This window comes from Salmo salar, chromosome 18, assembly GCF_965601325.2.
Source record: "Salmo salar chromosome 18, fSalSal1, whole genome shotgun sequence".
NCBI classification, from domain to species: Eukaryota; Metazoa; Chordata; class Actinopteri; order Salmoniformes; family Salmonidae; genus Salmo; species Salmo salar.
The window spans coordinates 1146239-1161088 of NC_138308.1; the positions used below are offsets into that span (position 1 = coordinate 1146239).

The following is a 14850-nucleotide window of genomic DNA, read 5'->3' on the forward strand; positions in this document are numbered from 1 at the left end:
CCCCTATCAGATCACATTACACATTACCGTCCCCTATCAGATCACATTACACATTACCGTCCCCTATCAGATCACATTACACATTACCGTCCCCTATCAGATCACATTACACATTACCGTCCCCTATCAGATCACATTACACATTACCGTCCCCTATCAGATCACATTACACATTACCGTCCCCTATCAGATCACATTACACATTACCGTCCCCTATCAGATCACATTACACATTACCGTCCCCTATCAGATCACATTACACATTACCGTCCCCTATCAGATCACATTACACATTACCGTCCCCTATCAGATCACATTACACATTACCGTCCCCTATCAGATCACATTACACATTACCGTCCCCTATCAGATCACATTACACATTACCGTCCCCTATCAGATCACATTACACATTACCGTCCCCTATCAGATCACATTACACATTACCGTCCCCTATCAGATCACATTACACATTACCGTCCCCTATCAGATCACATTACACATTACCGTCCCCTATCAGATCACATTACACATTACCGTCCCCTATCAGATCACATTACACACCACCGTCCCCTATCAGATCACATTACACATTACCGTCCCCTATCAGATCACATTACACATTACCGTCCCCTATCAGATCACATTACACATTACCGTCCCCTATCAGATCACATTACACATTACCGTCCCCTATCAGATCACATTACACATTACCGTCCCCTATCAGATCACATTACACATTACCGTCCCCTATCAGATCACATTACACATTACCGTCCCCTATCAGATCACATTACACATTACCGTCCCCTATCAGATCACATTACACATTACCGTCCCCTATCAGATCACATTACACATTACCGTCCCCTATCAGATCACATTACACATTACCGTCCCCTATCAGATCACAAGGATACATTACACAACAGTAGGGTTAAGGGTCGGGGTTAAGGGTCGGGGTTAAGGGTCGGGGTTAAGGGTCGGGGGTTAAGGGTCGGGGCAGAGGGACCGGCTGACACCACCTCAGTAGTTCAGTGCAACAGTTTAATGTGTCCCCACCTTCTCCGAGGCTGTGGCCAGTTTGGATCCGCTGGCGTCGAACACAACGGCTGCTAATGGGCTGTCATGGGCTGGGATCATGTTGGCTGCTCTCTGGAAACACAGATATAAACACACAGAGAGAGACTGAACTGTCATGGGCTGGGATCATGTTGGCTGCTCTCTGGAAACACAGATATAAACACACAGAGAGAGACTGAACTGTCATGGGCTGGGATCATGTTGGCTGCTCTCTGGAAACACAGATATAAACACACAGAGAGACTGAACTGTCATGGGCTGGGATCATGTTGGCTGCTCTCTGGAAACACAGATATAAACACACACAGAGAGAGACTGAACTGTCATGGGCTGGGATCATGTTGGCTGCTCTCTGGAAACACAGATATAAACACACAGAGAGAGACTGAACTGTCATGGGCTGGGATCATGTTGGCTGCTCTCTGGAAACACAGATATAAACACACAGAGAGAGACTGAACTGTCATGGGCTGGGATCATGTTGGCTGCTCTCTGGAAACACAGATATAAACACACAGAGAGAGACTGAACTGTCATGGGCTGGGATCATGTTGGCTGCTCTCTGGAAACACAGATATAAACACACAGAGAGAGACTGAACTGTCATGGGCTGGGATCATGTTGGCTGCTCTCTGGAAACACAGATATAAACACACAGAGAGAGACTGAACTGTCATGGGCTGGGATCATGTTGGCTGCTCTCTGGAAACACAGATATAAACACACAGAGAGACTGAACTGTCATGGGCTGGGATCATGTTGGCTGCTCTCTGGAAACACAGATATAAACACACAGAGAGAGACTGAACTGTCATGGGCTGGGATCATGTTGGCTGCTCTCTGGAAACACAGATATAAACACACAGAGAGAGACTGAACTGTCATGGGCTGGGATCATGTTGGCTGCTCTCTGGAAACACAGATATAAACACACAGAGAGAGACTGAACTGTCATGGGCTGGGATCATGTTGGCTGCTCTCTGGAAACACAGATATAAACACACAGAGAGAGACTGAACTGTCATGGGCTGGGATCATGTTGGCTGCTCTCTGGAAACACAGATATAAACACACAGAGAGACTGAACTGTCATGGGCTGGGATCATGTTGGCTGCTCTCTGGAGTGAGAGAGTGTGTCTGGGTGTGTGTGTGTGTGTGTGTGTGTCTGTGTGTGTGTGTGTGTGTGTGTGTGTGTGTGTGTGTGTGTGTGTGTGTGTGTGTGTGTGTGTGTGTGTGTGTGTGTGTGTGTCTGTGTGTGTGTGTGTGTGTGTGTGTGTGTGTGTGTAGTCGTACCAGATTGACCGTGTCGAACACCTGGACCTCTCCGATCGTAGCGCTGCCGGGATAAGCCAAGTAGCAGTTATCGCTACTGATGGACAGAGCGCACAGCCCTGGGGAGAGAGCACACAGTTATTATACAGGAGGACAGAGCACACACAGTTATTACAGGAGGACAGAGCACACACAGTTATTACAGGAGGACAGAGCGCACAGCCCTGGGGAGAGAACACACAGTTATTACAGGAGGACAGAGCGCACACAGTTATTATACAGGAGGACAGAGCACACAGCCCTGGGGAGAGAACACACAGTTATTACAGGAGGACAGAGAACACAGCCCCGGGGAGAGAACACACAGTTATTACAGGAGGACAGAGAACACACAGTTATTACACAGGAGGACAGAGCACACAGCCCTGGGGAGAGAACACACAGTTATTATACAGGAGGACAGAGAACACACAGTTATTATACAGGAGGACAGAGCACACAGCCCTGGGGAGAGAACACACAGTTATTACAGGAGGACAGAGCACACAGCCCTGGGGAGAGAACACACAGTTATTACAGGAGGACAGAGAACACACAGTTATTATACAGGAGGACAGAGCACACACAGTTATTACAGGAGGACAGAGCACACAGCCCCGGGGAGAGAACACACAGTTATTACAGGAGGACAGAGCACACAGCCCCGGGGAGAGAACACACAGTTATTATACAGGAGGACAGAGCACACAGCCCTGGGGAGAGAACACACAGTTATTACAGGAGGACAGAGCACACAGCCCTGGGGAGAGAACACACAGTTATTACAGGAGGACAGAGCACACAGCCCTGGGGAGAGAACACACAGTTATTACAGGAGGACAGAGCGCACAGCCCCGGGGAGAGAACACACAGTTATTATACAGGAGGACAGAGAACACACAGTTATTATACAGGAGGACAGAGCACACAGCCCCGGGGAGAGAACACACAGTTATTACAGGAGGACAGAGCACACACAGTTATTACAGGAGGACAGAGCACACAGCCCCGGGGAGAGAACACACAGTTATTACAGGAGGACAGAGCGCACAGCCCCGGGGAGAGAACACACAGTTATTACAGGAGGACAGAGCACACAGCCCTGGGGAGAGAACACACAGTTATTACAGGAGGACAGAGCGCACAGCCCTGGGGAGAGAACACACAGTTATTACAGGAGGACAGAGCACACAGCCCCGGGGAGAGAACACACAGTTATTATACAGGAGGACAGAGAACACACAGTTATTACAGGAGGACAGAGCACACAGCCCCGGGGAGAGAACACACAGTTATTATACAGGAGGACAGAGCACACAGCCCCGGGGAGAGAACACACAGTTATTACAGAAGGTGTAGATTTAGTAGTAGGTTAATAAGGTGTAGATTTAGTAGCAGGTTAATAAGGTGTAGATTTAGTAGCAGGTTAATAAGGTGTAGATTTAGTAGCAGGTTAATAAGGTGTAGATTTAGTAGCAGGTTAATAAGGTGTAGATTTAGTAGCAGGTTAATAAGGTGTAGATTTAGTAGTAGGTTAATAAGGTGTAGATTTAGTAGTAGGTTAATAAGGTGTAGATTTAGTAGTAGGTTAATAAGGTGTAGATTTAGTAGTAGGTTAATAAGGTGTAGATTTAGTAGTAGGTTAATAAGGTGTAGATTTAGTAGTAGGTTAATAAGGTGTAGATTTAGTAGTAGGTTAATAAGGTGTAGATTTAGTAGTAGGTTAATAAGGTGTAGATTTAGTAGTAGGTTAATAAGGTGTAGATTTAGTAGTAGGTTAATAAGGTGTAGATTTAGTAGTAGGTTAATAAGGTGTAGATTTAGTAGTAGGTTAATAAGGTGTAGATTTAGTAGTAGGTTAATAAGGTGTAGATTTAGTAGTAGGTTAATAAGGTGTAGATTTAGTAGTAGGTTAATAAGGTGTAGATTTAGTAGTAGGTTAATAAGGTGTAGATTTAGTAGTAGGTTAATAAGGTGTAGATTTAGTAGTAGGTTAATAAGGTGTAGATTTAGTAGTAGGTTAATAAGGTGTAGATTTAGTAGTAGGTTAATAAGGTGTAGATTTAGTAGTAGGTTAATAAGGTGTAGATTTAGTAGTAGGTTAATAAGGTGTAGATTTAGTAGTAGGTTAATAAGGTGTAGATTTAGTAGTAGGTTAATAAGGTGTAGATTTAGTAGTAGGTTAATAAGGTGTAGATTTAGTAGTAGGTTAATAAGGTGTAGATTTAGTAGTAGGTTAATAAGGTGTAGATTTAGTAGTAGGTTAATAAGGTGTAGATTTAGTAGTAGGTTAATAAGGTGTAGATTTAGTAGTAGGTTAATAAGGTGTAGATTTAGTAGTAGGTTAATAAGGTGTAGATTTAGTAGTAGGTTAATAAGGTGTAGATTTAGTAGTAGGTTAATAAGGTGTAGATTTAGTAGTAGGTTAATAAGGTGTAGATTTAGTAGTAGGTTAATGAGGTGTAGATTTAGTAGTAGGTTAATGAGGTGTAGATTTAGTAGTAGGTTAATGAGGTGTAGATTTAGTAGTAGGTTAATGAGGTGTAGATTTAGTAGTAGGTTAATGAGGTGTAGATTTAGTAGTAGGTTAATAAGGTGTAGATTTAGTAGTAGGTTAATAAGGTGTAGATTTAGTAGTAGGTTAATAAGGTGTAGATTTAGTAGTAGGTTAATAAGGTGTAGATTTAGTAGTAGGTTAATAAGGTGTAGATTTAGTAGTAGGTTAATAAGGTGTAGATTTAGTAGTAGGTTAATAAGGTGTAGATTTAGTAGTAGGTTAATGAGGTGTAGATTTAGTAGTAGGTTAATGAGGTGTAGATTTAGTAGTAGGTTAATGAGGTGTAGATTTAGTAGTAGGTTAATAAGGTGTAGATTTAGTAGTAGGTTAATAAGGTGTAGATTTAGTAGTAGGTTAATAAGGTGTAGATTTAGTAGTAGGTTAATAAGGTGTAGATTTAGTAGTAGGTTAATAAGGTGTAGATTTAGTAGTAGGTTAATAAGGTGTAGATTTAGTAGTAGGTTAATAAGGTGTAGATTTAGTAGTAGGTTAATAAGGTGTAGATTTAGTAGTAGGTTAATAAGGTGTAGATTTAGTAGTAGGTTAATAAGGTGTAGATTTAGTAGTAGGTTAATAAGGTGTAGATTTAGTAGTAGGTTAATAAGGTGTAGATTTAGTAGTAGGTTAATAAGGTGTAGATTTAGTAGTAGGTTAATAAGGTGTAGATTTAGTAGTAGGTTAATGAGGTGTAGATTTAGTAGTAGGTTAATGAGGTGTAGATTTAGTAGTAGGTTAATGAGGTGTAGATTTAGTAGTAGGTTAATGAGGTGTAGATTTAGTAGTAGGTTAATAAGGTGTAGATTTAGTAGTAGGTTAATAAGGTGTAGATTTAGTAGTAGGTTAATAAGGTGTAGATTTAGTAGTAGGTTAATAAGGTGTAGATTTAGTAGTAGGTTAATAAGGTGTAGATTTAGTAGTAGGTTAATAAGGTGTAGATTTAGTAGTAGGTTAATAAGGTGTAGATTTAGTAGTAGGTTAATAAGGTGTAGATTTAGTAGTAGGTTAATAAGGTGTAGATTTAGTAGTAGGTTAATAAGGTGTAGATTTAGCTAGTAGGTGTAATAAGGTGTAGATTTAGCTAGTAGGTTAATAAGGTGTAGATTTAGCTAGTAGGTTAATAAGGTGTAGATTTAGCTGTAGGTGAAGGTGTAGATTTAGCTAGTAGGTTAATAAGGTGTAGATTTAGCTGTAGGTGAAGGTGTAGATTTAGCTGTAGGTGAAGGTGTAGATTTAGCTGTAGGTGAAGGTGTAGATTTAGCTGTAGGTGAAGGTGTAGATTTAGCTGTAGGTGAAGGTGTAGATTTAGCTGTAGGTGAAGGTGTTTACCTGAGGGGTTGGGTGGAGTCTCTCTGATGGTGTGTAGGACCTTCATGTCTCTGATGTTGTGGACGTACAGAGACTCTTCCAGACATACTATCAGCCTCTGGAACAAACATAAAGTCCTGCTCACGATCACATATTACTGTCTGTCTGTCTGTCTGTCTGTCTGTCTGTCTGTCTGTCTGTCTGTCTGTCTGTCTGTCTGTCTGTCTGTCTGTCTGGTCTGTCTGGTCTGTCTGGTCTGTCTCATAACGTTACTACCCTGCAGGTAGATAACCAACCAGGTTCAAATGTTCGCTAGCTAGCTAACATTAAGCTATAACTAGCAATACAAATGGCTCTGAGATACAAATAATATTACTACACAGATCATACACGTAACGTTAGCTAGCTAGCTAACAGGACGCTATAACTAGCAATGCAAATGGCTCCGAGATACAAATAATATTACTACAGAGATCATACACGTAACGTTAGCTAGCTAGCTAACAGGACGCTTTAACTTAAAATTAAAATTAAAATGACAAAACCAGAAATGTATAATATCTGAAAATGTTCCAGAAGGCATTTCTACACCCCAAAAAAAACATAACATTTTTATTTTTAAGTTGAAACGTCTCTCCTGCGACGCGCCCGCCTTGCGCCTAGTTTCCTGAAACGAGCCACATTTTAAAAACTTCTCCACCTTTCGACAAACCGTCCCTCGTTCTCCTCCAACTGCAGTCCAAGTTCCATGTTTAAAAAGGTGTGTTCCTGTAACTGTAGTTACAGATCTCCGTTACACAACACACACACACCGAAAGGTGAGTTCCTACCTGTCTGTTGAGCTTCACAGCCAGGATAGTGTTGCTGTAACTATAGTTACAGATCTCCGTTACACAACACACACACACACACCGAAAGGTGAGTTCCTACCTGTCTGTTGAGCTTCACAGCCAGGATAGTGTTGCTGTAACTATAGTTGCAGATCTCCGTTACACAACACACACACACCGAAAGGTGAGTTCCTACCTGTCTGTTGAGCTTCACAGCCAGGATAGTGTTGCTGTAACTGTAGTTGCAGATCTCCGTCCCCTTCTTGAAGTGACAGACCTTCAGCTTCCGAGGAGCCTTCAGACTGACGATCGCCACCAGACTGCTGCTGAACAGACGCTCTACGATACACACATCCTCTGTGTCCGCTGGGCGCGCGCGCACACACACACACACACAGAGACACACACACACACACACACACACACAGAGACACACACACACACACACACACACACACACACACACACACACACACACACCATTAGTACCAAACAGTATAAACCCTGTTGCTGGAATATTCTAGAGACATCACAATACCCCCTAATGACGTCACAATGCCCCATAATGACATCACAATACCCCCTAATGACGTCACAATGCCCCATAATGACATCACAATACCCCCTAATGACATCACAATACCCCATAATGACATCACAATACCCCCTAATGACGTCACAATACCCCAATGATATATACTATAATATAATCAATAGGATATTGATACTCACTACATTCATCAATCAATAGGATATTGATACTCACTAATCAATAGGATATTGATACTCACTAATCAATAGGATATTGATACTCACTACATTCATAAATCTGCTCCAATTTGTCCACAGACGACAGGGAGAAGAACTTATAGCCTGATTTGGTTCCAACAGCTAAAGACCTGGAGAGCACACACACACACACACACACACACCACACACACACACACACCACACACACACACACACACACACACAACCACACACACACACACACAACCACACACACACACACACACACACACACACACACACACACACACACACACAACCACACACAACCACACACACACACACACAACCACACACACACACACACACACACACACACACACACACACACACACACACACACACACACACACACACACACACACACACACACACACAGGTTAGGACAGATACCTGGGACAGGCTGGAGACACTGGTCTAACCGAGGGGACAGAGACAGAGACAGCCTGGAGACACTGGTCTAACCGAGGGGACAGAGACAGAGACAGGCTGGAGACACTGGTCTAACCGAGGGGACAGAGACAGGCTGGAGACACTGGTCTAACCGAGGGGACAGAGACAGAGACAGGCTGGAGACACTGGTCTAACCGAGGGGACAGAGACAGAGACAGGCTGGAGACACTGGTCTAACCGAGGGGACAGAGACAGGCTGGAGACACTGGTCTAACCGAGGGGACAGAGACAGGCTGGAGACACTGGTCTAACCGAGGGGACAGAGACAGGCTGGAGACACTGGTCTAACCGAGGGGACAGAGACAGGCTGGAGACACTGGTCTAACCGAGGGGACAGAGACAGAGACAGGCTGGAGACACTGGTCTAACCGAGGGGACAGGGACAGAGACAGGCTGGAGACACTGGTCTAACCGAGGGGACAGAGACAGGCTGGAGACACTGGTCTAACCGAGGGGACAGAGACAGGCTGGAGACACTGGTCTAACCGAGGGGACAGAGACAGGCTGGAGACACTGGTCTAACCGAGGGGACAGAGACAGGCTGGAGACACTGGTCTAACCGAGGGGACAGAGACAGGCTGGAGACACTGGTCTAACCGAGGGGACAGAGACAGAGACAGGCTGGAGACACTGGTCTAACCGAGGGGACAGAGACAGGCTGGAGACACTGGTCTAACCGAGGGGACAGAGACAGGCTGGAGACACTGGTCTAACCGAGGGGACAGAGACAGGCTGGAGACACTGGTCTAACCGAGGGGACAGAGACAGAGACAGGCTGGAGACACTGGTCTAACCGAGGGGACAGAGACAGGCTGGAGACACTGGTCTAACCGAGGGGACGGACAGAGACAGGCTGGAGACACTGGTCTAACCGAGGGGACAGAGACAGGCTGGAGACACTGGTCTAACCGAGGGGACAGAGACAGGCTGGAGACACTGGTCTAACCGAGGGGACAGAGACAGGCTGGAGACACTGGTCTAACCGAGGGGACAGAGACAGGCTGGAGACACTGGTCTAACCGAGGGGACAGAGACAGAGACAGGCTGGAGACACTGGTCTAACCGAGGGGACAGAGACAGGCTGGAGACACTGGTCTAACCGAGGGGACAGAGACAGAGACAGGCTGGAGACACTGGTCTAACCGAGGGGACAGAGACAGGCTGGAGACACTGGTCTAACCGAGGGGACAGAGACAGAGACAGGCTGGAGACACTGGTCTAACCGAGGGGACAGAGACAGGCTGGAGACACTGGTCTAACCGAGGGGACAGAGACAGAGACAGGCTGGAGACACTGGTCTAACCGAGGGGACAGAGACAGAGACAGGCTGGAGACACTGGTCTAACCGAGGGGACAGAGACAGGCTGGAGACACTGGTCTAACCGAGGGGACAGAGACAGGCTGGAGACACTGGTCTAACCGAGGGGACAGAGACAGAGACAGGCTGGAGACACTGGTCTAACCGAGGGGACAGAGACAGGCTGGAGACACTGGTCTAACCGAGGGGACAGAGACAGGCTGGAGACACTGGTCTAACCGAGGGGACAGAGACAGGCTGGAGACACTGGTCTAACCGAGGGGACAGAGACAGGCTGGAGACACTGGTCTAACCGAGGGGACAGAGACAGGCTGGAGACACTGGTCTAACCGAGGGGACAGAGACAGGCTGGAGACACTGGTCTAACCGAGGGGACAGAGACAGGCTGGAGACACTGGTCTAACCGAGGGGACAGAGACAGGCTGGAGACACTGGTCTAACCGAGGGGACAGAGACAGGCTGGAGACACTGGTCTAACCGAGGGGACAGAGACAGGCTGGAGACACTGGTCTAACCGAGGGGACAGAGACAGGCTGGAGACACTGGTCTAACCGAGGGGACAGAGACAGAGACAGGCTGGAGACACTGGTCTAACCGAGGGGACAGAGACAGGCTGGAGACACTGGTCTAACCGAGGGGGACAGAGACAGGCTGGAGACACTGGTCTAACCGAGGGGACAGAGACAGGCTGGAGACACTGGTCTAACCGAGGGGACAGAGACAGGCTGGAGACACTGGTCTAACCGAGGGGACAGAGACAGGCTGGAGACACTGGTCTAACCGAGGGGACAGAGACAGGCTGGAGACACTGGTCTAACCGAGGGGACAGAGACAGGCTGGAGACACTGGTCTAACCGAGGGGACAGAGACAGAGACAGGCTGGAGACACTGGTCTAACCGAGGGGACAGAGACAGAGACAGGCTGGAGACACTGGTCTAACCGAGGGGACAGAGACAGGCTGGAGACACTGGTCTAACCGAGGGGACAGAGACAGGCTGGAGACACTGGTCTAACCGAGGGGACAGAGACAGGCTGGAGACACTGGTCTAACCGAGGGGACAGAGACAGGCTGGAGACACTGGTCTAACCGAGGGGACAGAGACAGGCTGGAGACACTGGTCTAACCGAGGGGACAGAGACAGAGACAGGCTGGAGACACTGGTCTAACCGAGGGGACAGAGACAGGCTGGAGACACTGGTCTAACCGAGGGGACAGAGACAGGCTGGAGACACTGGTCTAACCGAGGGGACAGAGACAGGCTGGAGACACTGGTCTAACCGAGGGGACAGAGACAGGCTGGAGACACTGGTCTAACCGAGGGGACAGAGACAGGCTGGAGACACTGGTCTAACCGAGGGGACAGAGACAGGCTGGAGACACTGGTCTAACCGAGGGGACAGAGACAGAGACAGGCTGGAGACACTGGTCTAACCGAGGGGACAGAGACAGGCTGGAGACACTGGTCTAACCGAGGGGACAGAGACAGGCTGGAGACACTGGTCTAACCGAGGGGACAGAGACAGGCTGGAGACACTGGTCTAACCGAGGGGACAGAGACAGAGACAGGCTGGAGACACTGGTCTAACCGAGGGGACAGAGACAGGCTGGAGACACTGGTCTAACCGAGGGGACAGAGACAGGCTGGAGACACTGGTCTAACCGAGGGGACAGAGACAGGCTGGAGACACTGGTCTAACCGAGGGGACAGAGACAGGCTGGAGACACTGGTCTAACCGAGGGGACAGGACAGAGACAGGCTGGAGACACTGGTCTAACCGAGGGGACAGAGACAGGCTGGAGACACTGGTCTAACCGAGGGGACAGAGACAGGCTGGAGACACTGGTCTAACCGAGGGGACAGAGACAGGCTGGAGACACTGGTCTAACCGAGGGGACAGAGACAGGCTGGAGACACTGGTCTAACCGAGGGGACAGAGACAGGCTGGAGACACTGGTCTAACCGAGGGGACAGAGACAGGCTGGAGACACTGGTCTAACCGAGGGGACAGAGACAGGCTGGAGACACTGGTCTAACCGAGGGGACAGAGACAGGCTGGAGACACTGGTCTAACCGAGGGGACAGAGACAGGCTGGAGACACTGGTCTAACCGAGGGGACAGAGACAGGCTGGAGACACTGGTCTAACCGAGGGGACAGAGACAGAGACAGGCTGGAGACACTGGTCTAACCGAGGGGACAGAGACAGAGACAGGCTGGAGACACTGGTCTAACCGAGGGGACAGAGACAGAGACAGGCTGGAGACACTGGTCTAACCGAGGGGACAGAGACAGGCTGGAGACACTGGTCTAACCGAGGGGACAGGGACAGAGACAGGCTGGAGACACTGGTCTAACCGAGGGGACAGAGACAGAGACAGGCTGGAGACACTGGTCTAACCGAGGGGACAGAGACAGGCTGGAGACACTGGTCTAACCGAGGGGACAGAGACAGGCTGGAGACACTGGTCTAACCGAGGGGACAGAGACAGGCTGGAGACACTGGTCTAACCGAGGGGACAGAGACAGGCTGGAGACACTGGTCTAACCGAGGGGACAGAGACAGGCTGGAGACACTGGTCTAACCGAGGGGACAGAGACAGGCTGGAGACACTGGTCTAACCGAGGGGACAGAGACAGGCTGGAGACACTGGTCTAACCGAGGGGACAGAGACAGGCTGGAGACACTGGTCTAACCGAGGGGACAGAGACAGGCTGGAGACACTGGTCTAACCGAGGGGACAGAGACAGAGACAGGCTGGAGACACTGGTCTAACCGAGGGGACAGAGACAGGCTGGAGACACTGGTCTAACCGAGGGGACAGAGACAGGCTGGAGACACTGGTCTAACCGAGGGGACAGAGACAGGCTGGAGACACTGGTCTAACCGAGGGGACAGAGACAGGCTGGAGACACTGGTCTAACCGAGGGGACAGAGACAGAGACAGGCTGGAGACACTGGTCTAACCGAGGGGACAGAGACAGGCTGGAGACACTGGTCTAACCGAGGGGACAGAGACAGGCTGGAGACACTGGTCTAACCGAGGGGACAGAGACAGGCTGGAGACACTGGTCTAACCGAGGGGACAGAGACAGAGACAGGCTGGAGACACTGGTCTAACCGAGGGGACAGAGACAGAGACAGGCTGGAGACACTGGTCTAACCGAGGGGACAGAGACAGGCTGGAGACACTGGTCTAACCGAGGGGACAGAGACAGGCTGGAGACACTGGTCTAACCGAGGGGACAGAGACAGGCTGGAGACACTGGTCTAACCGAGGGGACAGAGACAGGCTGGAGACACTGGTCTAACCGAGGGGACAGAGACAGGCTGGAGACACTGGTCTAACCGAGGGGACAGAGACAGGCTGGAGACACTGGTCTAACCGAGGGGACAGAGACAGGCTGGAGACACTGGTCTAACCGAGGGGACAGAGACAGGCTGGAGACACTGGTCTAACCGAGGGGACAGAGACAGGCTGGAGACACTGGTCTAACCGAGGGGACAGAGACAGAGACAGGCTGGAGACACTGGTCTAACCGAGGGGACAGAGACAGGCTGGAGACACTGGTCTAACCGAGGGGACAGAGACAGGCTGGAGACACTGGTCTAACCGAGGGGACAGAGACAGGCTGGAGACACTGGTCTAACCGAGGGGACAGAGACAGGCTGGAGACACTGGTCTAACCGAGGGGACAGAGACAGGCTGGAGACACTGGTCTAACCGAGGGGACAGAGACAGAGACAGGCTGGAGACACTGGTCTAACCGAGGGGACAGAGACAGGCTGGAGACACTGGTCTAACCGAGGGGACAGAGACAGAGACAGGCTGGAGACACTGGTCTAACCGAGGGGACAGAGACAGAGACAGGCTGGAGACACTGGTCTAACCGAGGGGACAGAGACAGGCTGGAGACACTGGTCTAACCGAGGGGACAGAGACAGGCTGGAGACACTGGTCTAACCGAGGGGACAGAGACAGGCTGGAGACACTGGTCTAACCGAGGGGACAGAGACAGGCTGGAGACACTGGTCTAACCGAGGGGACAGAGACAGGCTGGAGACACTGGTCTAACCGAGGGGACAGAGACAGGCTGGAGACACTGGTCTAACCGAGGGGACAGAGACAGGCTGGAGACACTGGTCTAACCGAGGGGACAGAGACAGGCTGGAGACACTGGTCTAACCGAGGGGACAGAGACAGGCTGGAGACACTGGTCTAACCGAGGGGACAGAGACAGGCTGGAGACACTGGTCTAACCGAGGGGACAGGACAGAGACAGGCTGGAGACACTGGTCTAACCGAGGGGACAGAGACAGGCTGGAGACACTGGTCTAACCGAGGGGACAGAGACAGGCTGGAGACACTGGTCTAACCGAGGGGACAGAGACAGGCTGGAGACACTGGTCTAACCGAGGGGACAGAGACAGGCTGGAGACACTGGTCTAACCGAGGGGACAGAGACAGGCTGGAGACACTGGTCTAACCGAGGGGACAGAGACAGGCTGGAGACACTGGTCTAACCGAGGGGACAGAGACAGGCTGGAGACACTGGTCTAACCGAGGGGACAGAGACAGGCTGGAGACACTGGTCTAACCGAGGGGACAGAGACAGGCTGGAGACACTGGTCTAACCGAGGGGACAGAGACAGAGACAGGCTGGAGACACTGGTCTAACCGAGGGGACAGAGACAGAGACAGGCTGGAGACACTGGTCTAACCGAGGGGACAGAGACAGAGACAGGCTGGAGACACTGGTCTAACCGAGGGGACAGAGACAGGCTGGAGACACTGGTCTAACCGAGGGGACAGGACAGAGACAGGCTGGAGACACTGGTCTAACCGAGGGGACAGAGACAGGCTGGAGACACTGGTCTAACCGAGGGGACAGAGACAGGCTGGAGACACTGGTCTAACCGAGGGGACAGAGACAGGCTGGAGACACTGGTCTAACCGAGGGGACAGAGACAGGCTGGAGACACTGGTCTAACCGAGGGGACAGAGACAGGCTGGAGACACTGGTCTAACCGAGGGGACAGAGACAGGCTGGAGACACTGGTCTAACCGAGGGGACAGAGACAGAGACAGGCTGGAGACACTGGTCTAACCGAGGGGACAGAGACAGGCTGGAGACACTGGTCTAACCGAGGGGACAGAGACAGAGACAGGCTGGAGACACTGGTCTAACCGAGGGGACAGG

General features: G+C 49.8%; 1 protein-coding gene across 4 annotated transcripts in view; it reads right to left on the bottom strand.

Moving 5' to 3' along the window:
• wipi2 (WD repeat domain, phosphoinositide interacting 2) overlaps window positions 1-14850 on the bottom strand; it is an 81301-nt gene that overhangs the window by 52862 nt on the left and 13589 nt on the right. The window contains exons 2-6 of one of the 4 annotated variants that reach the window (XM_082964658.1): window positions 7906-7988; window positions 7286-7455; window positions 6281-6377; window positions 2380-2477; window positions 1066-1158 (exon numbers count right to left, since the gene is read on the bottom strand). In XM_082964658.1, the coding sequence (XP_082820784.1) occupies window positions 1066-1158; window positions 2380-2477; window positions 6281-6377; window positions 7286-7455; window positions 7906-7988 (541 nt within the window). The other 3 variants (XM_082964660.1, XM_082964661.1, XM_082964659.1) reach the window with 3 other exon arrangements.